This window comes from Monodon monoceros, unplaced genomic scaffold (assembly GCF_005190385.1).
Source record: "Monodon monoceros isolate NGI ecotype Baffin Bay Population unplaced genomic scaffold, NGI_Narwhal_1 Super_Scaffold_22, whole genome shotgun sequence".
In the NCBI taxonomy this organism is placed as follows: Eukaryota; Metazoa; Chordata; class Mammalia; order Artiodactyla; family Monodontidae; genus Monodon; species Monodon monoceros.
Genome location: NW_021703779.1, coordinates 59,022,439 through 59,047,937, shown reverse-complemented (window position 1 = coordinate 59,047,937; position 25,499 = coordinate 59,022,439). Strand labels below are relative to the sequence as shown.

General features: G+C 40.1%; 1 protein-coding gene across 1 annotated transcript in view; it reads left to right on the top strand.

Annotated features, from left to right (window-relative positions):
- The window catches only part of TEX11 (testis expressed 11), a gene marked incomplete at its 5' end in the record, with an annotated part of 336,930 nt that overhangs the window by 262,714 nt on the left and 48,717 nt on the right, over positions 1–25,499 (top strand). The window contains one exon of the mRNA XM_029241408.1: positions 6,200–6,272. Within this exon, the coding sequence (XP_029097241.1) occupies positions 6,200–6,272 (73 nt within the window). The remainder of the gene's footprint in view (positions 1–6,199; positions 6,273–25,499) is intronic.

The following is a 25,499-nucleotide window of genomic DNA, read 5'->3' as shown; positions in this document are numbered from 1 at the left end:
TGGAGCAGAGAAAGGCTTATTGCAAGGGCCATGCAAGGAGAACGGGTGGCTCATGCTCAAAAGACCCGAACTCCCCAATGGATTTCAGGGAAGAAGTTTTTATATGCAAAATTTGGGGGGAAGGTGATGCAGAGTGTGTAACCCTCCTCTGACTGGTTGGTGGTGAGGTAACAGGATGGTGTTCCAGGAATCTCAATCATCAGCCTTCTGGTTCCAACCAGTCTGGGGTCCACATGCTTGTGCTCAGCCTAAAGTTATCATCCTCCACCTGGGTGGGGGCCTTAGTTCCTGTAGAAGAACTCAGAGATACATATCAAACTGTTATCCATATCCCCCAAGGAGGAACCAGGACCGCCATCTTGCAGTATTGTATTCTTTCTGCATTCCCTCACTCTTCTAATTAGTAACTGTTTGAATCTGCCCTTTGGAACTCGGGGAAGGTCTAGGAGGCTGAAAGCCTTTATTCTACAAACAAGAAATGGGGGAACGGAAAGGTTTTTATTCCCCAGGAGGGCCCCACAGGGTCGTGCTCTGTTTCAATGGTATTCTCACAATAAGGTCTTTTGCTTTACTAAGAAAACAATAACATCTTGTTTTCACATAGCAGTTATAACTTTTTAAAAGCTTTCCCTCTTAAGTTGGTAGTCCTGAGTCTGTTAAATTTGTATCTCAGTGAATAGAGATCAAATTGACGTGAGGGAAATTTCACAAACTCTTAAGTATGATCCTTAATTATTTTGTTTGTTTCTAACACTGTTCTTTTTTTCCTGTGTTCTTTCTCTTGCACACACTTATGTTTCCTAAGAACTCTCTAACCTAGTAACCTTTCTATAATCTTCTTTGCTTTTGAAAGGATATCTGTTTAGATAATTGAAGATGTAGTTCTGCCTTTCCCCATGTTAGTCTGGCCCCTATGAGTTAGACCATGGTGCTCTTTCTCTAATGAAGATTTGTTGGATTCTATTATTTACATCTGTTCCTTGTTCTCTAAATCCTCATCAACTGAAGTATTTCCAAATAAGTATATTATGAAGCAATATAGATAGACTGCATAATCCTATCAACATTGCATCTAGTCTCCTGAGTATGAGCTGGGGAAAGTGAGGGATGCTTTAAAATATATACAGTAATTGTAAGCCATCAAGGAACCACATCTTTATCCTAGAACAGGACAATTTGTTACTGAAGGGGAAGCTAGGGGAGAGATCTGGTCTTCTGTTAACTACTTATCCTTCATTTCTACTTCTTTGATCTAAGGAAAGAGCCAACAGGTTAGGCAAGGTATTGTGTGATCAAAAGATTTGAAAGGTGTGCTTGGGCCAAAGATGAGTAGAGCATGGGGATGCCTGATTTAAAAGTTAGTTACAATATAGCTTTGCTAAACTGACAAGAAAAGGGGTTTCCTGCTGAGGGCAGTTTCCTACAAAGAGCTGCTTACAAAGGTAAGCCCAAAACCTAATGGGGAAAACAACATTAAACCCCAAGGCTTAAAAACAATCCTCCTTGTATTGGTGCCCCACATTTTGAACCCACTGGGGCTACAGTTGGGCCCCTAAGCCTCTAGACCCCACCTGCATGGCTCTGCCAGGTGCAGTACATGCTGCAGCTCTCACAAGTTAGGGTTCAGGCTGGAATTCCACAAGGTGGCTCTACTGGTCTGGGGTAGGAGGCTCTGTGGGGCATTGCCCTAGTGAGGGCTTTCTGCAGTGGTTCTCCCCTACAGAGGTTCTTTGCCTGGGCCCTGACGGTCTCTGGGGCATCTTTTGAAATTTAGGAGAGGGCAGCAGTGCCCCCCAGCTCTTGGACTCTGAATACCAGGGAGAAAACACCAAGCTGATGCCTTCCAGAGGTTTGCAACCTGTGCCTTCTGGAGGGACAACCACAGCAGCCTGTACTGCACTTGGGGTGTCTGAGGAGCATGGTGTGGGAACTTGAGGAGCACAGCCCAGGAGATGAGATGGCTCTGGGCTGCAGTGGGCCCCTCCTTTGAAATCCTTCCGCCCCGCAGGCCCTTGCACTCTGGGCCCCTGATGGGAGGGCCAGCCCCAAAGATCTCTGATCTGCTGTTGAGGTTATTCTTCCTTTGCCTTGGACAGTAGGTCCTGGCTTCTGTTTAGATGGCTGACCAATCTGCCCATTGTCTTGATGAATAGCTCCTAGCTTCTGTTGAGATGGTTCATCCACAGCAATCTCTTATCAATTTAGCCACACCCTTGGTGTTCTCTCCCTTTGATGCTTTCTTATTTCTTTCAATATTAATGGGCTGAGAATTTTCCACATTTTAAAATTCTGCTTAATTTTTTTTTTTTTCTTGCGGTACGCGGGCCTCTCACTGTTGTGGCCTCTCTTGTTGTGGAGCACAGGCTCCGGACACGCAGGCTCAGCGGCCGTGGCTCACGGGCCTAGCCGCTCCACGGCATGTGGGATCTTCACAGACCGGGGCACGAACCTGTGTCCCCTGCATCGGCAGGCGGACTCTCAACCACTGCGCCACCAGGGAAGCCCCTCTGATTAATTTTTGATTAACAATTCCACCTTTAAATCATTTCTCTCTTCGCACATTTTACTATAAGCATTCAAGAGAAACCAAGCCACTCTTCAACACTTTGCTTAGAAATTTCTTCAGCCAAATATCAATCTCATCGCTCACAAGTACTACCTTCTATAAAACACTGGGAACACAAACACAATTCAGCCAAGCTCTTTGCCACTTTATAGCAAGGATGGCCTTTCCTCCTTTCCTCTAGTTTCCAATGTTCCTCATTTCCATCTGAGACCTCATCAGAATGACATTTACTATCCATATTTCTACCAACATTCGGTTCACAACCACTTAGATATTCTCTTAGAAGGCTGAGGCTTTCTCTGCAGCTCTCCCCTTCTCTTTCTTGGTCCTCAAGAGAATTTCCCTTAACAGTCCATTCATGGCAAAGTAGACTTTCTAGCATGCACCTCCAAACTCTTCCAGTCTCTGCCCATTACCCAGTTCCAAAGCTGCTTCCATATTTTTAGATATTTGTTACAGCGGCACCCCACCAATCAGTACCAATTTTCTGTCTCAGTCCATTCAAGCTGCTATAACAAAACACAATAGACTGGGTAGCTTATAAACAACAGAAATTTATTTCTCACAGTTCTGGATGCTGGAAGTCCCAAGATCAAGGTGCCAGCAGGGTTGTGTTCTCTGATGAGGTCTCTCTTCCTCCTTTATAGCTGACACCTTTTTGCTGTGTCCTCCCATGATGGAAAGCGCCAAGGATCTCTTTGGAACCTTCTTATAAAAAGCACAAATCTCATGTATGAGGGCTGCATCCTTATGACTTTAGCATCTCTCAAAGGCCCCACCTGCTAATACCTTCACCTTTGGGGTATGATTTTAACATATGAACTTGGGGGCATACATTCAGACCATAGCATCATAGCTTGAGCAGCATCCCATAAGTATTGGTTTGTTTGTTTTTCTCTTTTCATTCATCGCAAAATATTTTCTAATTTTCATTATGATTTCTTCTTTGACCCATTGTTTATTTAGGAATCTATTGTTTAATATCCACATGTTTGTTTCCCAAATTTATTATTATCTTACTGATTTCTAATCTTGTTCCACTGTGGACAGAGTACATACTTTGTGTGACTTCAAGTTATTTTATTATTTTTTGTGTGTGTGGTACGCGGGTCTCTCACTGTTGTGGCCTCTCCCGTTGTGGAGCACAGGCTCCGGACGCGCAGGCTCAGCGGCCATGACTCACGGGCCTAGCCACTCCGCGGCATGTGGGATCTTCCCAGACCGGGGCACGAACCCGTGTCCCCTGCATCGGCAGGCGGACTCTCAACCACTGCGCCACCAGGGAAGCCCGACTTCAAGTTATTTTAAATTTATTTGAAGTCTGTGTTGTGGCCTAACAAATGGTCTGTCCTGGATAAAGTGCCGTGTGTGCTTGAAAAAGAATGTATTTTCTTCTTGGGTTGGTGAAATGGTATTTAAAAACCTATATATAGTTTTATATAGTTGTTTTTTTAAAACGAGAAGAAAGAAGAAATATATATTTATACTTTCTTTTACAGTTACATAATTACTTTTATCAGTACACTTTGTTTTTTCCTTTGGATTTAGATTACTGTCTGGTGTCACTTGCTTTCAGCCTGAAGAATCTCTCTTAGCATTTTTATAAAATGGTTCTTCTAGCAAAAAGATTCTCTCAGCTTTTTTTAATCTGAGAATTTATTTTGCTTTCAGCTCTGAAAGATAGTTTTGCTGGATATTAGATTCTTGGATGACTGATATTTTATTCATTACATTGAATATGTTATCCCACTGCCTTTTTAATCAAGATTCTGCATTTCCTGACATTGTCATCATACCTTCCTTCTTTAAGTGTGGTTTCCTTTAGTTGTTTGAACATATTTAGAATAGCTACTTTGAAATCTACGTCTGCTAAATTCCAACATTGGACCTTTCCAAAGTCAGTTCCTGTTGCCTACTTTATTCCTGTGTATGGGTCATACTTCTTGTTTCTTTGCATATCTTATAATTTTTGGTTGAAAACTGGACATTTTGCATAATACATTGGAACATCTTTGGATACTGATTCCCCCCCATCTGGGACTTGCTGTTAATATTTGCTTGTTTATTTGTTTAGTGATTTGGCTGGGCTAGTTCAGTGCAGTCTGTTTCCCACAGCTGTATAGTAGTATACAGCTTCTGATATTACTTGTCAGAGATTACACTCTTTGCCTTTGCAGTCACCCTGACCCCTCCCCTGAAAAGGGATGAAAGAAGTTTTAGCAGGGTTATTTTTGACTATCTCTTTCTGTGATCTCCCTGTTAAGCTTCTGAATGGGCTTCTTTTATTGGTATCACACACAGATGTAAATCTTGACTAATTACTAGGTGACTGCTGTGTGTGTGTGTGTGTGTGTGTGTGTGTGTGTGTGTGTGTGTGTGTGCGCGCACGCGCGTGTGTGTGCGTGTGCACACACGTGCATGTGAGTGTTTGGAAATGCTCTTTGGCATAAATTGCTCCACAGTCTGATCCAATTAAAGTAATGCCCCTTTGAAGGGATAGGGAATCTTCTTAGCTTTCTCTTCCCCTTGTTCTCTCTGTAAACTTCTAGCTGGTCTACTGTTTGGCTTGTCGATATCATTAGTTACCAACCTCCTGTTAATTGCCCACACCAAAATCTCCACTTTTTTTATAGTGCCCTTAGACTCGAACTTCCTCAAATTTTATGTCAGTAAAAGTCAGTCTCCTTAGGGTGACTACAGAGCTCATTCTTCTAATGGCCTTCCTCTCCTCCTGAGCAGAAACTCTATACCACTGCTTTGAAACTAGAGGCAGGGACAGTGACCCATTTGTATCAGAGTGACAATACAGCTCTATGAGTCAGGGCTAGGCAAAAGTCGTAGTCCCTAGCATTCTTGGCTTGCCTTTTCCAGCATGGAAACTCTGTCTTATAAGCAAGCTGAGGTGAGGGCAATTGAGACCCAGTATTCTCAATTTGCAATGTCTGGTATGGGGACTGGGTAGAAAAAGAGAGCTCAAGTCTTCTCAGTTGTGCCTGTTTATAATAGAACTCATGCAATACAGATCTTGGGGAGGGGGATGAGAGTACTGGCAGCATGCCCATTCTGGTCATCCCTAGCCTAGAAACTAAGGATAGAGTGAGCCCCATCTTCTTGGCCACACCCACCTAAAGTGCACTTACATCACACTGAGCTTGGGGGAGAGTAAGCAGATCATGGCTCAACTGCTACAGGTATTCACTGTTCTTACTGAGACTTAGTAGATTTCCTGGAATAGATGTTTCCCCATTTGCTGTATGCCCGCAGGGCAATTTCCTGAGACTTTATATGATTGTGTTTTAAAATTCTCACCAGTTATGGTAGTTTTGCTGGGGAGAGGATCCATGGCTCTCCTCATACCACCATTCTGGAAGTGCTTCTCTTCTATCCTAGATTATTAAAGAAATTGATAATGTTCAAGATTTTCTATATAATCCTCATTTTCCTGGAACATTAAGAAAAAGTATAAAAAAATATAGAGAGGCTAATATTTATATATAAATTCCAGATATTCACTTTATACTTTCATTTTTCTATAGTTTTATTTTTAACTGTTTTTAGTGAAAATGATATTTTTATTTGCTTAAAGTTTGGTTTGGTTGAGACTAATTTTCTCATGGCTTTCTTACCAAATAGACCATGTTACTGAATCGTGCACTTGATCAGATCCATAAATGCAGAGACATCTGGAATCTCCTGAAAGAAACAGGTACAGTGGGACTGGGAGTTTGGAAGCACAGTTATAAAAGGGGTTTCAAATCTTACTAACCTAGTCTCTATCACCAGAAATTTGTCCCAATGCAATACTTGATAACCAGTCAAATGATTCTTTAAGAGCTAGCTTTTCCCCGTGGTATGTCTGTATTTTGACTCTTTGGCATACTACTTAGAGTAAGAACATTTTTTACCTTGATTTTTATTGAAGTATAGTATTGAGTATAAAAATAGGACCATAATTGTTCAACATGACTTTATTGCTCTTAGGTCACTAGATTTGATGTCTAATTTAATCAAGTTTTAACTTTGACTAAATGTAGGGTACAGAGTTTTCCAAACCAAAATTACAATATCGGATACTGCTAACATTTTGTTATGAAATAATCAAAATAATAGTAAACCTTTTGAACTTACATAGTAGTTTGCTACTGTTCCCTGATTAAGGATGGTATTATTAGATAGACTTTATTATGTCCATCTGTTTCTGTTTTAGTTAGAATTTTTTAAAAACTCAATAGATATGGAATTGAATTACATGTCTTTTAAGCTTCTATAGAGATAATCATATGGTTTTTCTCTTTTGACGTATTAATATATTGAATTATAATAATATATTTCCTAAAATTGAGTCATTGTTGCATTTCTGGAATAACCCCTATTTGGTCATGGTGTATTATTATTTTTTAAAAGGCTGATGAATTTGGCTTCCTAATATTTAGAAATTATTGGTCTGTCATTTTGTGTGTGTTCATGCATGATATCTTTGATGGATTTTGATATCAAACTATAGGAATTATAAGGAAGAACATAAACACATGAAATTTAGTTCACCTCTCTCAATCTATGGCAGGAATTTAAAAGAATACAAACAATAAAAAGAAAGGACAGAGAATACCTAAATAACATTCTTAGTATGGAAGATTTAATACAAATGTACTCTATAACCTGAAAACATACCTTATAGCCTGAGAATAGAAAACTCACTTTCTTTTCATGTGCCCTTTGAACATTTACAAAATTGATCACAAGAAAAACCTGAATAAAAAAAACATGAATAAATTCTAAGACATAGAAATAAAACAGACAACATTATCTGATCACAATGCAGTAAAACTAGAAAATAATAATGGAATCAGGAAACAAAACCCTTGACCAGTTGGACATTTTAAACAACAGTAATACTGGAAAATCGAGAAAATCATGATAACAAGAATACCTCATAAGAGAATCTGAATTACTAAAGCACTGCTCAGCATGAAATTCATACCATCAGTGCCTTTTATTTAAAAAGTATATCAGGGCTTCCCTGGTGGCTCAATGGTTGAGAGTCCGCCTGCCGATGCAGGGGACACGGGTTCGTGCCCCGGTCCGGGAAGATCCCACATGCCGTGGAGCAGCTGGGCCCGTGAGCCATGGCCGCTGAGCCTGTGCGTCCAGAGCTTGTGCTCCGCAACGGAAGAGGCCACAACAGTGAGATGCCGTCGTACCGCAAAAAAAAAAAAAAAAAAAGAGTAAAAGTATATCAGAATGCTAGCTGTCTAATGAAAAATCGATTTCTTCTTTCTAGGAACACAGCTAGACTCTTATCTATCTATCTATCTATATGTATATATCTCTCTGTCATCTATCTATCTGTGTCATTAGAGACTTGCAAACTTAAACAACAATGAAATGCCACTACACACCTGTTAGAATGGAAAAGTTTAAAACACTGAAAACACCAAATGCTGGTAAGTATGTGCAGCAACAGGTATGCTCATTCATTGCTGACAGGAATGCAAAATGGTTTAGCCACATTGAAAGACAGCTTGGCAATTTCTTAAAAAACTAAGCATTCTCTTGCTATACAATCCAGCAGCTGTGCTCCCTGGTATTTACCCAAATAAATTGAAAACTTATGTCCATGAAAAGACCTGTACATGGATGTTTATAGCAGCTTTATTCACAATTGCTAAAATTTGGAAGCAACCAAGATGTCCTTCAGTAGGTGAATGGATAAACTGTGGAATGTCCAAACAATGAAATATTATTCAGGATTACGAAGAAATGAACTATTAAGCCATGAAAAGACATGAAGGAAACTTAAATGCATATTACTAAGTGAAGGAAGCCAATCTGAAAATGCCACATACTATATGATTCCAACTATATGACATTCCAGAAAAGACAAAACTATGGAGACAATAAAAGGATCATTGGTTGCCAGGGGTGAGTTGTGGAAGGAGGGTTGAATAGATAGAACACAGAAAATTTTTAGGGCAGTGAAACTATTATGTATGATACTACAATGGTAGATACATGTTATTATACATTTGACAAAATCCATAGAATGTACAACACCAAGAGTGAATCCTAATGTAACCTATGGAATTTCGGTAAAAATGATATGTCACTGTAGATGCATTGATTGTAACAAATGTACCACTATGGTACAGGATGTCAATAGTGGGGGAGGTTGTATACAGTGGGGGATAGGGTATATATGGGAGCACTCAGTACGTTCCACTCAATTTTGCTATGAACCTAAAACTGCTTTAAAGAATGGCTATCATTGGTGCTCCTTCCTGCACCAGGATAAAAGCGTGCCCCTGTGCCGATGTTCTTCCACCTGGCACTTGGAAATGAAACGCATGTGGATCAAACCTAAATTCCACTGCAGCCAACCCACAGACCAACCTGGGAGAAATTAATCTTTGCTGTTGGGTGGCTTACAAGGTGATAAAGAACTTCAAGCTGCAAAAGCCGTGTGGAGGACAGGCTCTTGGTGCTCCAGCCAGGCGTCAGGGCTGTGCCACTGAGGTGGGAGAGCCAACTTCAGGACACTGGTCCACAAGAGACCTCCCAGCTCAACATAACATCAAACGGCGAAAATTTCCCAGAGATCTCCATCTCAGCTCCAAGACCCAGCTCCACTCAACGACCAGCAAGCTACAGTGCTGGACACCCTATGCCAAACAACTACCAAGACAGGAACACAACCCCATCCATTAGCAGAGAGGCTGCCTAAAACCATAATAAGGCCACAGATACCCCAAAACACACCACCAGATGTGGACTTGCCCACCAGAAAGACAAGATCCAGCGTCATCCACCAGAACACAGGCACTAGTCCCCTCCACCAGGAAGCCTACACAACCCACTGAACCAACCTTAGCCACTGCGGACAGACACGAAAACAATGGGAATTATGAACCTGCAGGCTGAAAGAAGGAGACCCCAAACACAGTAAGTTAAGCAAAATGAGGAGACAAAGAAACACACAGCAGATGAAGGAGCAAGGCAAAAACCCACCAGACCTAATAAATGAAGATGAAATAGGCAGCCTACCTGAAAAAGGATTCAGAATAATGCCAGTAAAGATCCAAAATCTTGGAAATAGAATGGAGAAGATACAAGAAACGTTTAACAAGGACCTAGAAGAACTAAAGAGCAAACGAACAGTGATGAACAACACAATAAATGAAATTTAAAATTCTCTAGAAGGGATCAATAGCAGAATAACTAAGGCAGGAGAACGGATAAGTGACCTGAAAGATAAAACAGTGGAAAAAACTACTGCAGAGCAGAATAAAGAAAAAAAGAATGAAAAGAACTGAGGACAGTCTCAGAGACCTCTGGGACAACATTAAATGCACCAACATTCGAATGATAGGGGTCCCAGAAGAAGAAGAGAAAAAGAAAGGGACTGAGAAAATATTTGAAGAGATTATAGTTGAAAACATCCCTAATATGGGAAAGGAAATAGTTAATCAAGTCCAGGAAGCACAGAGAGTACCATACAGGATAAATCCAAGGAGAAACACGCCAAGACACATATTAATCAAGCTATCAAAAATTAAATACAAAGAACAAATATTAAAAGCAGCAAGGGAAAAATAACACATAATACATAAGGGAATCCCCATAAGGTTAACAGCTGAACTTTCAGCAGAAACTCTGCAAGCCAGAAGGGAGTGGCAGGACATATTTAAAGTGATGAGAGGGAAGAACCTACACCAAGATTACTCTACCCAGCAAGGATCTCATTCAGATTTGACGGAGAAATTAGAACCTTTACAGACAAGCAAAAGCTAAGAGAATTCAGCACCACCAAACCAGCTTTAAAACAAATGCTAAAGGAACTTCTCTAGGCAGGAAACACAAAAGAAGGAAAAGACCTACAATAACAAACCAAAACAACTAAGAAGATGGTAATAGGAACATACATATCGATAATTACCTTACATGTAAATGGATTAAATGCTCCAAGGAAAAGACATAGACTGGCTGAATGGATACAAAAACAAGACCTGTATATATGCTGTCTACAAGAGACCCACTTCACACCTAGGGATGCATACAGACTGAAAGTGAAGGGATGGAAAAAGGTATTCCATACAAATGGAAATCAGAATAATGCTGGAGTAGCTATTCTCATATCAGATGAAATAGACTTTAAAACAAAGACTATTACAAGAGACAAAGAAGGACACTACACAATGATCAACCGATCAATTTAAGAAGATACAACAATTGTAAATATTTATGTACCCAACATAGGAGCACCTCAACAGATAAGGCAAATACTAACAGCCATAAAAGGGGAAATTGACAGTAACACCATCACAGTAGGGGACTTTAACACCCCACTTTCACCAATGGATAGATCATCCAAAACGAAAATAAGGAAACACAAGCTTTAAATGATACATTAAACAAGATGGCCTTAATTGATATTTATAGGACATTCCATCCAAAAACAACAGAATACACATTCTTCTCAAGTGCTCATGGAACATTCTCCAGGATAGATCATATCTTGGGTCACAAATCAAGCCTTGGTAAATTTAAGAAAATTGAAATCGTATCATGTATCTTTTCTGACCACAATGCTATGAGACTAGATATCAATTACAGGAAAAAATCTGTAAGAAATACAAACACGTGGAGGCTAAACAATACACTACTTAATAACGAACAGATCACTGAAGAAATCAAAGAGGAAATCAAAAAATACCTAGAAACAAATGACAATGAAAACATGATGACCCAAAACCTATGGGATGCAGCAAAAACAGTTCTAAGAGGGAAGTTTATAGCAATACAATCCTCAAGAAACAAAAAACATCTCAAATAAACAACCAAACCTTACACCTAAAGCAATTACAGAAAGAACAAAAAAAACCCAGAGTTAGCAGAAGGAAATAAATCATAAAGATCAGATCAGAAATAAATGGAAAACAAATGAAGGATATGATAGCAAAGATCAATAAAACTGAAAGGTGGTTCTTTGAGAAGATAAACAATATTGATAAACCATTAGCCAGACTTATCAAGAAAAAAAGGGAGAAGACTCAAATCAATAGAATTAGAAATGAAAAAGAAGTAACAACTGACCCTGCAGAAATACAAAGGATCATGAGAGATTACTACAAGCAGCTATATGCCAATAAAATGGACAACCTGGAAGAAATGGACAAATTCTTAGAAATGCACAACCTTCCATGACTGAACCAGGAAGAAATAGATAATATGAACAGACCAATCACAAACACTGAAATTGAAGCTGTGATTCAAAATCTTCCAACAGGGGGCTTCCCTGGTGGCACAGTGGTTGAGAATCTGCATGCCAATGCAGGGGACATGGGTTTGAGCCCTGGTCTGGGACGATCCCACATGCTGCGGAGCAACTGGGCTGGTGAGCCACAACTACTGAGGCTGCGTGTCTGGAGCCTGTGCTCCACAACAAGAGAGGCCGCGATAGTGAGAGGCCCACACACCTCGATGTAGATTGGCCCCCGCTCGCTGCAACTAGAGAAAGCCCTTGCACAGAAACGAAGACCCAACACAGCCAAAAATAAATAAATAATTTTTTAAAAAAATCTTCCAACAAACAAAAGCCCAGGACCAGATGGCTTCACAGGCGAATTCTATCAAACATTTAGAGAAGAGCTAGCACCTATCCTTCTCAAATTCTTCCAAAATATAGCAGAGGGAGGAACACTCCCAAACTCCTTCTATGAGGCCACCATCAGTCTGATACCAAAACCAGACAAAGATGTCACAAAGAAAGAAAACTACAGGCCAATATCACTGATGAACATAGATTCAAAAATCCTCAACAAAATACTCGCAAGCAGAATCCAACAACACATTAAAAGGATCATACACTATGATCAAGTGGGGTTTATCCCAGGAATGCAAGGCTTCTTCAGTATATGCAAATCAATCAACGTGATACACCATATTAACAAATTGCAGGTCAAAAACCACATGATCATCTCGATAGATGCAGAGAAAGCTTTTGACAAAATTCAACACCTATTATAAAATCCCTCCAAAATATAGGCATAGAGGGAACTTTCTTCAACATAATAAAAGGCCATATACAGCCAACATCATCCTAAATGGTGAAAAACTGAAACCGTTTCCACTAAGATCAGGAACAAGACAAGTTTGCCCACTCTCACCACTGTTATTCAACATAGTTTTGGAAGTTTTAGCCACAGCAATCAGAGAAGAAAAAGAAATAAAAGGAGTCCAAGTTGGAAAAGAAAAAGTAAAGCTGTCACTGTTTGTAGATGACATGATACTATACATAGAGAATCCTAAAGATGCTACCAGAAAACTATTAGAGCTAATCAATGAATTTGGCAAAGCAGCAGGATACAAAATTAATGCATGGAAATCTCTTGCATTCCTATACACTAATGATGAAAAATCTGAATGAGGAATTAAGGAAACCCTCCCATTTACCACTGCAACAAAAAGAATAAAATATCTAGGAATAAACCTACCTAAGGAGACAAAAGACCTGTATGCAGAAAATTATAAGACACTGATGAAAGAAATTAAAGATGATACAAATAGATGGAGAGATATACCATGTTCTTGGGTAGGAAGAATCAACATTGTGAAAATGACTCTACTACCCAAAGGAATCTACAGATTCAATGCAATCCCTATCAAACTACCACTGGCATTTTTCACAGAACTAGAACAAAAAATTTCACAATTTGTATGGAAACACAAAAGACCCCGAATAGCCAAAGCAATCTTGAGAAAGAATAACGGAGCTGGGGGTATCAGGCTCCCTGACTTCAGGCTATCCTACAAAGCTACAGTAACCAAGACAGTATGGTACTGGCAGAAAAACAGAAAGATAGATCAATGGAACAGGATAGAAAGCCCAGAGATAAACCCACGCACGTATGGTCACCTTATCTTTGATAAAGGAGTCAAGAATATACAGTGGGGAAAAGACAGCCTCTTCAATAAGTGGTGCTGGGTAAACTGGGCAGCTACATGTAAAAGAATGAAATTAGAACATTCGCTAACATCATACACAAAAATAAACTCAAAATGGATTAAAGACCTAAATGTAAACCAGACACCATCAAACTCTTAGAGGAAAACATAGGCAGAACACTCTGACATAAATCACAGCAAGATCCTTTGACCCATCTCCTAGAGAAATGGAAATAAATCCAAAAATAAACAAATGGGACCTAATGAAACAAAATCTTTTGCACAGCAAAGGAAACCATAAACAAGACAAAAGACAACCCTCAGAATGGGAGAACATATTTGCAAATGAAGCAACTGACAAAGGAATAATCTCAAAAATTTACAAGCAGCTGAGCTGCAGCTTAATATTTAAAAAAAAAACAACCCAATCCAAAACTGGGCAGAAGACCTAAATAGACATTTCTCTAAAGAAGATGTACAGATTGCCAACAGACACACGAAAGAATGCTCAACATCATTAATCATTAGAGAAATGCAAATCAAAACTACAATGAGGTATCATGTCACACTGTTCAGAATGGCCATCATCAAAAAATCTACAAACATTAAATGCTGGAGAGGGTGTGGAGCAAAGGGAACCCTCTTGCACTGTTGGTGGGAATGTAAATTGATACATCCACTATGGAAAACAGTATGGACATTGGTTAAAAAACTACAAATAGAACTACCATATGACCCAGCAATCCCAGTACTGGGCATATACACTGAGAAAACCATAATTCAAAAAGAATCATGTACCAAAACGTTCACTGCAGCCCTGTTTACAAAAGCCAGGACATGGAAGCACCCTAAGTGTCCTTCGACAGATGAATGGATAAAGGAGATGTGTCACATATATACAATGGAATATTACTCAGCCATAAAAAGGAATGAAACTGAGTTATTTGTAGTGAGGTGGATGGGGCCTAGAGACTGTCATACAGAGTGAAGTAAGTCAGAAGGAGAAAAACAAATACCGTACGCTAACACGTATATATGGAATCTAAAAAAAATTGATCATGAAGTACCTAGGGGCAAGACAGGAATAAAGATGCAGACGTACTAGAGAATGGACTTGAGGATACGGGGAGGGGGAAGGGTAAGCTGGGACAAAGTGATAGAGTAGCACGGACATATATACACTACCAAACCGATAGCTAGTGGGAATCAGCCGTATAGCACAGGGAGATCAGCTCAGTGGTTTGTGACCACCTAGAGGGGTGGGTTAGGGAGGGTGCGCAGGAGGGAGACGCAAGAGGGCAGAGGTGTGGGAACATATGTATATGTGTAACTGAATCACTTTGTTATAAAGCAGAAACTAACACACCATTGTAAAGCAATTATACTCCAATAAAGATGTTAAACAAAAAAAACCCAGAATGGCTGTCATCAAAAAGGCAAGGGAGAGGGCTTCCCTGGTGGAGTAGTGACTGAGAATCTGCCTGCCAATGCAGGGGACACGGGTTTGAGCCCTAGTCCAGGAAGATCCTTCATGCCACAGAGCAACTAAGCCTGCCTTCCACAACTACTGAAGCCCGCGTGCCTAGAGCCTGACTTCCGCAACAGGAGAAGCCACCACAATGAGAAGACCGTGCACCACAGCAAAGAGTAGCCCCCGCTCTCCGCAAGTAGAGAAAAGCCCACATGCAGCAACGATGACCCAGTGCAGCCAAAAATAAATTAATTTTTTTTTTAATTTAAAAAGGCAAGGCAGGATGTGGAGAAAAGGGAATCCTTGTGCACTGTTGATGGGACTGTAAATTCTTAACAGCTACTATGGAAAACAATGTGGAGGTTTCTCAAAAAATTAAAAATAGAACCACCATATGATCCAGAAATCCCACTACTGAGTATATATCCGAAGGAAATGAAATCACTATTGCAAAGAGATATCTGCAGCACCATGTTCACTGCAGCATTATTCACAATAGCCAAGACATGGAAATAGTCTAAGTATCCATTGAAGGATGAATGGATAAAGAAAATGTGACATACATACACATATATATGTATGTCTGTATGTACCATTAGGTACAGCTCCAAGGATGATGGGTTGTAAATGTTATTAAAAACGGATTTTATTTCAGTGTAAAAAAAATAAAGTAAATCTATTAATTAAAAAATAAATGTGGTAGCAGAAAAGACTATAATAAAAATTTTCTGAGTGTTGGCGAGTCTTAGTTTTTCTGGAATATAGTATGCTTTTTCAATTTGTAAATTCAGGTGTTCCTCTTTTTCTAGAAATTTTTCTAGAACGGTTTTTAAACATTTGGTTTTATTTTTTTCCATTTTCTTCTTCAGGAACTCTAGGTATGTTTTGGATCTCCTTTGCTTGTTTCCAAATCTACCATCTTCTCTCTTTTTAGAGTTTTAATTTCCATTCTCATTTTTTGAACACGTTAAAGATTTAACTCGTTAATTAATAAAGGAGCCAGTAAGATGTTACAGCTGTTTCAAAAGATGAGTAAAACACACACACACACACACACACACACACACACACACACACACAAAAACACACAGAGGCAATTAGGAGATGGATTTACAAGTATATTCAAAACTGAATTGCCCATAGGTGTGTGTGAATGGGCATGGGTATGTTATCGTTTGCTAGGATACAAAGGCCAAGAAACTCTCTCCACCAGATTTACCTGTAGTACTTATAAATTTGAGGAAAATCATCTTTTTTCAAGGTCCTTCAAATTTACTAAGGTTCCTGGCCTTATGGAAAGGGAACTTTTTATCACATTTAGACTGGGAACCCTCCCTATAAGTCACGTACCAGGACAGTTCCCTGAGAGGACCTTGTAGGCATTTACTCCATACAGCTGAGGTAAGATCAAACTTATTCCTTAAAAGTATCTTATCATACCTTATTAAGTGGCTGTCTTTCTTAAATATGGATAGTTCATGCAAGGCCTTTGTTGCACAATGAGTCCATATATATCCTGGTTGCACAATGAGTCCATTTATATCCTGGTTTAAAAAGTGGAAGATTTTTATAGAACCAATGCAAATAACTATATTGCCATGAACAATAAGGAGACTTAGGAACAGTTTCTGAATTCATAAGGGAGGGGTAGGATGGGGAGGAGGTAAGTGAGAATCATATCTTTTTAAAATATTCTAATTTAGTTTACAGAAGCAGCATCTACTAAATTGTTTTTTTTAACATCTTTATTGGCGTATAATTGCTTTACAATGGTGTGTTAGTTTCTGCTTTATAACAAAGTGAATCAGTTATACATATACATATGTTCCCATATCTCTTCCCTCTTGCGTCTCCCTCCCTCACACCCTCCCTATCCCACCCCTCCATGTGGTCACAAAGCACCGAGCTGATATCCCTGTGCTATGCGGCTGCTTCCCACTAGCTATCCACCTTACGTTTGGTAGTGTATATATGTCCATGCCTCTCTCTCGCTTTGTCACAGCTCACCCTTCCCCCTCCCCATATCCTCAAGTCCGTTCTCCAGTAGGTCTGTGTCTTTATTCCTGTCTTACCCCTAGGTTCTTCATGACATTTTTTTTTCTTAAATTCCATATATATGTGTTAGCATACGGTATTTGTCTTTCTCTTTCTGACTTACTTCACTCTGTATGACAGACTGTAGGTCTATCCACCTCATTACAAACAGCTCAATTTCGTTTCTTTTTAGGGCTGAGTAATATTCCATTGTATGTATGTGCCACTTCTTCTTTATCCATTCATCTGTCAGTGGACACTTAGGGTGCTTCCATGTCCTGGCTATTGTAAATAGAGCTGCAGTGAACATTTTGATACATGACTCTTTTTGAATTATGGTTTTCTCAGGGTATATGCTCAGTAGTGGGATTGCTGGGTCATATGGTAGTTCTATTTTTAGTTTTTTAAGGAACCTCCATACTGTTCTCCATAGTGGCTGTATCAATTTACATTCCCACCAACAGTGCAGGAGGTTTCCCTTTTCTCGACACCGTCTCCAGCATTTATTGTTTGTAGATTTTTTGATGATGGCCATTCTGACTGGTGTGAGATGATACCTCATTTTAGTTTTGATTTGCATTTCTCTAATGATTAATGATTCTGAGCATTCTTTCATGTGTCTGTTGGCAATCTGTATATCTTCTGTGGAGAAATGTCTATTTAGGTCTTCTGCCCATTTTTGGGTTGGGTTGTTTGGTTTTTTTGATACTGAGCTCCATGAGCTGCTTGTAAATTTTGGAGATTAATCCTCTGTCAGTTGCTTCATTTGCAAATATGTTCTCCCATTCTGAGGGTTGTCTTTTCGTCTTGTTTATGGTTTCCTTTACTGTGCAAAAGCTTTTAAGTTTCATTAGGTCCCATTTGTTTGTTTTCGTTTTATTTCCATTTCTCTAGGAGGTGGGTCAAAAAGGATCTTGCTGTGATTTATGTCATAGAGTGTTCTGCCTATGTTTTCCTCTAAGAGTTTGATAGTTTCTGGCCTTACATTTAGGTCTTTAATCCATTTTGAGCTTATTTTTGTGTATGGTGTTAGGGAGTGATCTAATCTCAAACATTTATATGTACCTGTCCAGTTTCCCCAGCACCACTTATTGAAGAGGCTGTCCTTTCTCCACTGTACATTCCTGCCTCCTTTATCAAAGATAAGGTGACCATATGTGCATGGGTTTATCTCTGGGCTTTCTATCCTGTTCCATTGATCTGTATTTCTGTTTTTGTGCCAGTACTATACTGTCTTGGTTACTGTAGCTTTGTAGTATAGTCTGAAGTCAGGGAGCCTGATTCCTCCAGCTCCGTTTTTCGTTCTCCAGATTGCTTTGGCTATTCGGGGTCTTTTGTGTTTCCATACAAATTGTGAGATTTTTTGTTCTAGTTCTGTGAAAAATGCCAGTGGTAGTTTGCTAGGGATTGCATGGAATCTGTAGATTGCTTTGGGTTGTAGAGTCATTTTCACAATGTTGATTCTTCCAATCCAAAACACGGTATATTTCTCCATGTATTTGTATCATCTTTAATTTCTTTCATCAGTGTCCTATAATTTTCTGCATACAGGTCTTTTGTCTCCTTAGGTAGGTTTATTCCGAGATATTTTATTCTCTTCGTTGCAATGGGAAATGGGAGTGTTTTCTTAACTTCACTTTCAGATTTTTCATCATTAGTGTATAGGAATGCAAGAGATTTCTCTGCATTACCTTTGTACCCTGCTACTTTACCAGATTCATTGATTAGTTCTAGTAGTCTTCTGGTAGCATCTTTAGGATTCTCTGTGTATTTCATCTACCTCTACAAACAATTGTCATCTACAAACAATGACAGCTTTACTTCTTCTTTTCCCATTTGGATTCCTTTTATTTCTTTTTCTTCTCTGATTGCTGTGGCTAAAACTTCCAAAACTATGTTGAATAATAGTGGTGCGAGTGGGCAACCTTGTTGTTCGTGATCTTAGTGAAAATGGTTTCAGTTTTTCACCATTGAGGACGATGTTGGCTGTGGGTTTGTCATATATGGCCTTTGTTATGTGGAGGAAAGTTCCCTCTATGCCTGCTTTCTGGGGTTTTTTTTTTTTTTATCATAAATAGGTGTTGAATTTTGTCAAAAGCTTTCTCTGCATCTATTGTGATGATCATATGGTTTTTGTCCTTCAGTTTGTTAATATGGTGTATCACATTGATTGATTTGCGTATATTGCAGAATCCCTGCGTTCCTGGTATGATTACCACTTGATCATGGTGTATGATCCTTTTAATGTGCTGGCTGTTGGATTCTGTTTGCTAGTATTTTGTTGTGGGTTTTTGCATCTGTGTTTATCAGTGATATTGGCCTGTAGTTTTCTTTCTTTGTGACATCTTTGGTTTTGGTATCAGGGTGATGGTGGCCTCGTAGAATGAGTTTGGGAGTGTTCCTACCTCTGCTATATTTGGAAGAGTTTGAGAAGGATAGAGGTTAGCTCTTCTCTAAATGTTTGATAGGATTCGCCTGTGAAGCCATCTGGTCCTGGGCTTTTGTTTGTTGGAATATTTTTAATCACGGTTTCAATTTCAGTGCTTGTGATTGGTCTGTACATATTTTCTGTTTCTTCCTGGTTCAGTCTCGGAAGGTGGTGCATTTCTAAGAATTCGCCCATTTTTTCCAGGTTGTCCATTTTATTGGCATAGAGTTGCTTGTAGTAATCTCTCATGACCCTTCGTATTTCTGCAGTGTCATTTGTTGCTTCTCCTTTTTCATTTCAAATTCTGTTGATTTCAGTCTTCTCCATTTTTTTCTTGATGAGTCTGGCTAATGGTTTATCAATTTTGTTTATCATGTCAAAGAACCACCTTTTAGTTTTATTGATCTTTGCTATTGTTTCCTTCATTTCTTTTTCATTTATTTCTGATCTCATCTTTATGATTTATTTCCTTCTGCTAACTTTGGGGATTTTTGTTCTTCTTTCTGTAACTGCTTTAGGTGTAAGGTTAGGTTGTTTATTTCAGATGTTTCTTGTTTCTTAAGGTAGGATTGTATTGCTATAAACTTCCCTCTTAGAACTGCTTTTGCTGCATCCCATAGGTTTTGGGTCGTCGTGTTTTCATTGTCATTTGTTTCTAGGTATTTCTTGATTTCCTCTTTGATTCCTTCAGTGATCTGTTCGTTATTAAGTACTGTATTGTTTAGCCTCCATGTGTTTGTATTTTTTACAGATTTTATCCTGTAATTGATATCTAGTCTCATAGTGTTGTGGTCCGAAAAGATACGTGATACGATTTCAATTTTCTTAAATTTACCAACGCTTGATTTATGACCGAAGATATGATCTATCCTGGAGAATGTTCCGTGAGCCCTTGAGAAGAATGTGCATTCTGTTGTTTTTGGATGGAATGTCCTATAAATATCAATTAAGTCCATCTTGTTTAATGTATCATTTAAAGCTTGTGTTTCCTTATGTGTTTTCATTTTGGATGATCTGTGCATTGGTGAAAGTGGGGTGTTAAAGTCCCCTACTATGGTTTTGTTACTGTCGATTTCCCCTTTTATGGCTGTTAGTATTTGCCTTATCTGTTGAGTTGCTCCTATGTTGGGTACATAAATATTTATAATTGTTATATCTTCTTCTTGGATTGATCCCTTGATCATTATGTAGTGTCCTTCTTTGTCTCTTGTAATAATCTTTCTTTTAAAGTCTATTTTGTCTGATATGAGAATTGCTACTCCAGCTTTCTTTTGATTTCCATTTGCATGGAATATCTTTTTCCATCCCCTCACTTTCTGTCTGTATGTGTCCCTAGGTCTGAAGTGGGTCTCTTGTAGACAGCATATATACGGGTCTTGTTTTTGTATCCATTCAGCCAGTCTATGTCTTTTCCTTGGAGCATTTAATCCATTTACATGTAAGGTAATTATCGATATGTATGTTCCTATTACCATTTTCTTAATTGTTTTGGGTTTGTTATTGTAGGTCTTTTCCTTCTCTTGTGTTTCCTGCCTAGAGAAATTCCTTTAGCATTTGTTGTAAAGCTGGTTTGGTGGTGCTGAATTCTCTTAGCTTTTGCTTGTCTGTAAAGGTTCTAATTTCTCCGTCAAATCTGAATGAGATCCTTGCTGGGTAGAGTAATCTTGTTTATAGGTTTTTGCCCTTCATCACTTTAAATATATCCTGCCACTCCCGTCTGTCTTGCAGAATTTCTGCTGAAAGATCAGCTGTTAACCTTATGGGGATTCCCTTATGTGTTATGTGTTGTTTTCCCCTTGCTACTTTTAATATTTGTTCTTTTTATTTAATTTTTGATAGTTTGATTAATATGTGTCTTGGTGTGTTTCTCCTTGGAATTATCCTGTATGGGACTCTCTCTGCTTTCTGGACTTGATTAACTATTTCCTTTCCCATATTAGGGAAGTTTTCAACTATTATCTCTTCAAATATTTTCTCAGTCCCTTTCTTTTTCTCTTCTGGGACCTCTGTAATTCGAATGTTGGTGCATTTAATGTTGTCCCAGAGGTCTCTGAGACTGTCCTCAATTTTTTAAATTCTTTTTTCTTAATTCTGCTCTGCAGTAGTTTTTTCCACTATTTTATCTTCCAGGTCAGTTTTCCGTTCTTTTGCTTCAGTTATTCTGCTACTGATCCCTTCTAGAGCAGTTTTAATTTCATTTATTATTTTGTTCGTCACTGTTTGTTTGTTCTTTAGTTCTTCTAGGTCCTTGTTAAAGGTTTCTTGTATTTTCTCCATTCTATTTCCGTGATTTTGGATCATCTTTACTATCATTATTCTGAATTCTTTTTCAGTTAGACTGCCTATTTCCTCTTCTGTTTTCAGGTCTGGTGAGTTTTTGCATTGCTCCTTCATCTGCTGTGTGGTTCTTTGTCTTCTCATTTTGCTTAACTTAACGGTGATTGGGGTCTCCTTTTCACAGGCTACAGGTTTGTAGTTCCTGTTGTTTTTGGTGTCTGTCCCCAGTGCCTAAGGTTGGTTCAGTGCGTTCTGTAGGCTTCCTGGTGGAGGGGACTAGTTCCTGTGTTCTGGTGGATGACACTGGATCTTGTCCTTCTGATGGGCAGGTCCATGTCTGCTGGTGTGTTTTGGAGTGTCTGTGGCCTTATTATGGTTTTAGGCATCCTCTCTGCTAATGGACGGGGTTGTGTTCATGTCTTGCTAGTTGTTTGGCATAGGGCTTGCTGGTCGTTGAGTGGAGCTGGGTCTTGGCGCTGAGATGGAGATCTCTGGGATATTTTTGCCGTTTGATGTTACATGGAGCTGGGAGGTCTCTTGTGGAGCAGTGTACTGAACTTGGCTCTCCCACCTCGGAGGCACAGCCCTGATGCCTGGCTGGAGCACCAAGAGCCTGTCATCCACACGGCTCAGAATAAAAGGGAAAAAAGGGGAAGAAAGAAAGAAGAAGGTAAAATTTAAAAAGGAAAATAAAATAAAGTTATTAAAATAAAAATAAAGAATAATTATTAAAACAGTTATTTTAAAAAATTAATAAATTTTTTTAAAAAGAAGAAATAAAGAAGAGAGCAACCAAACCAAAAAGCAAATCCACCAATGATAAGAGTGCTAAAAACTATAATAAAGGGGCTTCACTGGTGGCGCAGTGGTTGAGCGTTCTCCTGCCGATGCAGGGGACACGGGTTCGTGTCCCGGTCCAGGAAGATCCCACATGCCGTGGAGCGGCTAGGCACGTGAGCCGCGGCTGCTGAGCCTGTGTGTCCAGAGCTTGTACTCCACAACGGGAGAGGCCACAACAGTGAGAGGCCCGCGTACCGCAGAAATATAATAATAATAACATAAAAAAGTTTAAAAACCTATAATAAAAATAAAATACAGACAGAACCCTAGGACAGATGGTAAAAGCAAAGCTATACTGACAAAACACACACAGAAGCATACATATACGCACTCACAAAAAGAGAAAAAGGGAATAATATATGTATATCATTGCTCCCAGAGTCCACCTCCTCAATTTGGGATGATTCATTGTCTATTCAGGTATTCCACAGATGCAGTGTACATCAGGTTGATTGCGGAGATTTAATCCGCTGCTCCTGAGGCTGCTGGGAGAAATTTCCCTTTGTCTTCTTTGTTCACACAACTCCTGGGGTTCATCTTTGGACTTGGACCCGCCTCTTTGTGTAGGCCTCCTGAGGGCGTCTGTTCTTTTTTCAGACAGGACAGGGTTAAAGCAGCAGCTTATTCTGGGGCTCTGGCTCACTCAGGCTTGGGGGAGGGAGGGGTACGGAGTTTGGGGCAAGCCTGCCGCGGCAGAGGCCTGTGTGATGTTGAACCAGCCTGAGGCACCGTGTTTCTCCTGGGTACTTTGTCCCTGGATCACGGGACCCTGGCAGTGGCGGTCTGCACAGGCTCCTGGGAGGGGAGGTGTGGATAGTGACCTGTGCTTACACACAGGCTTCTTGGTGGCGGCAGCAGCAGCCTCAGCATCTCATGCCCGTATCTGGGGTCCGCGCTGATAGCCGCAGCTCGCCCCCGTCTCTGGAGCTCCTTTAAGCGGCACTCTTAATCCCCTCTCCTTGCGCACCAGGAAACAAAGAGGCAAGAAAAAGTCTCTTGCCTCTACGGCAGCTCCAGACTTTTTCCCGGACTCCCTCCCGGCTAGCCGTGGTGCACTAGCCCCCTTCAGGCTGTGTTCCCGCAGCCAACTTCAGTCTTTTCCCTGGGATCCGACCAAAGCCGGAGCCTCAGCTCCCAGCCCCCACCGGTTCTGGCGGGTGAGCAGACAAGCCTCTAGGGCTGGTGAGTGCTGGTCAGCACTGATCCTCTGTGCGGGAATCCCTCCACTTTGCCCTCCGCACCCCTGTTGCTGTGCTCTCTTCCGTGCCTCCAAAGTTCGCCCCGCCCCCACGTCCCCTCCCCTGTCTCTACCCGCAAAGGGGCTTCCTAGTGTGTGGAACCTTTTCCTCCGTCACAGCTCCCTCCTACTGGTGCAGGTCCCATCTGTATCCTTTTGTCTCTGTTTTTTCTTTTTTTGTTTTGCCCTACCCAAGTACGTGGGGCGGTTTCTTGCCTTTTGTAGGTCTGAGGTCTTCTGCCAGCGTTCAGTAGGCGTTCTGTAGGAGTTGTTCCACATGTAGATGTATTTCTGATGTATTTGTGGGGAGTAAGGTGATCTCCACGTCTTACTCTTCCACCATCTTTAAGCTCCCCTCTCCGTGACTCTGTTTAATTGTTTGAGGACCTGCCAGACCATTTTCCTAAATGGCTGCACCATTTTATATCGTCACCAGTAGTGTATAAGGCTTCTGATTTCACCACCAGCTTGCCAACACTTGTATTATCTGACTTTTTGATTCTAGCCATCCTTCTGAGTGTAGAGTGATACCCCATTGTGGTTTTGATTTCCTGATGACTGATTTTCTTTTTTTTTAATTAATTTTTTTATTATTTATTTTTGGCCGTGTTGGGTCTTCGTTGCTGCACGTGGGCTTTCTGTACTTGTGGCACACGAGGGCTACTGTTCGTTGCGGTATGCGGGCTTCTCATTGTGGTGGCTTCTCTTGTTGCAGAGCACGGGCTCTAGACACTCGGGCTTCAGTAGTTATGGCTCGGGAGCTCTAGAGCACAGGCTCAGTAGTTGTGGCGCACGGGCTGAGTTGCTCTGTGGCATGTGGGATCTTCCCGGAGCAGGGCTCAAACCCCTGTTCCCTGCATTGGCAGGTGCATTCTTAACCACTGCACCAGCAAGGAAGTCCCAATGACTGATTTTCTTGACAACTAATGGTATTGAGCATTTTTTTCATATGCCTATTGGCGATTTGTACGTATTTTTTGGAGGAATGTCTGTTTAGATCGTTTGCCCAATTGTTAATTGTTTTTTAAATTATTAAGTCATAAGAGTCCTTTATATATTCTAGATGCAGGTCCGTGATCAGATATATGACTTGCAAATATTTTCTCCCATTCTGTGGGCTTTTTCCTTTTCTCAGTAGCATCCTTTGAAGCACTTTTTTTTTTTAACTTTTATGAGGTACAATTTATCTATTTTTCTTTTCTTGTTCCTGCTTCTGGTATCATATCTAATAACTGCCAGTCCAAAGTCATAAAGGTTTACTCCTATGTGTTCTTCTAAAGAGTTTTATAGTTTTAGTTCTTACATGTAGGTCTTTGATCCATTTTGAGTTAACTTTTGTATGTGGTATGAAGTAGGGTCCAGTTTCATTATTTTCCATGTGGCTATACAGATCCATTTTTTGGAAAAAGCTATTCTTGGGAATTCCGTGGTGGTCCATTGGTTGGAACTCTGTGCTTTCACTTCTGAGGTTGCGGGTTTAATCCCTGGTCAGGGAACTAAGATCCTGAAAGCCATGCGGCACAGCCAAAAAGAAAAGAAAAGAAGTTATTGTTTCCCCATTGGATGGTCTTTGTCTCCTTGTGGAAAATTGTTGACCATAGACACATGGTTTTATTTCAGGAAATGTTAGTCTCCAAATGTGTTCTTTTTCTTCTTTTTGTGTGTGTGTGTGTGTGTGTGTGTGTGTGTGTGTGTGTGTGTGTGT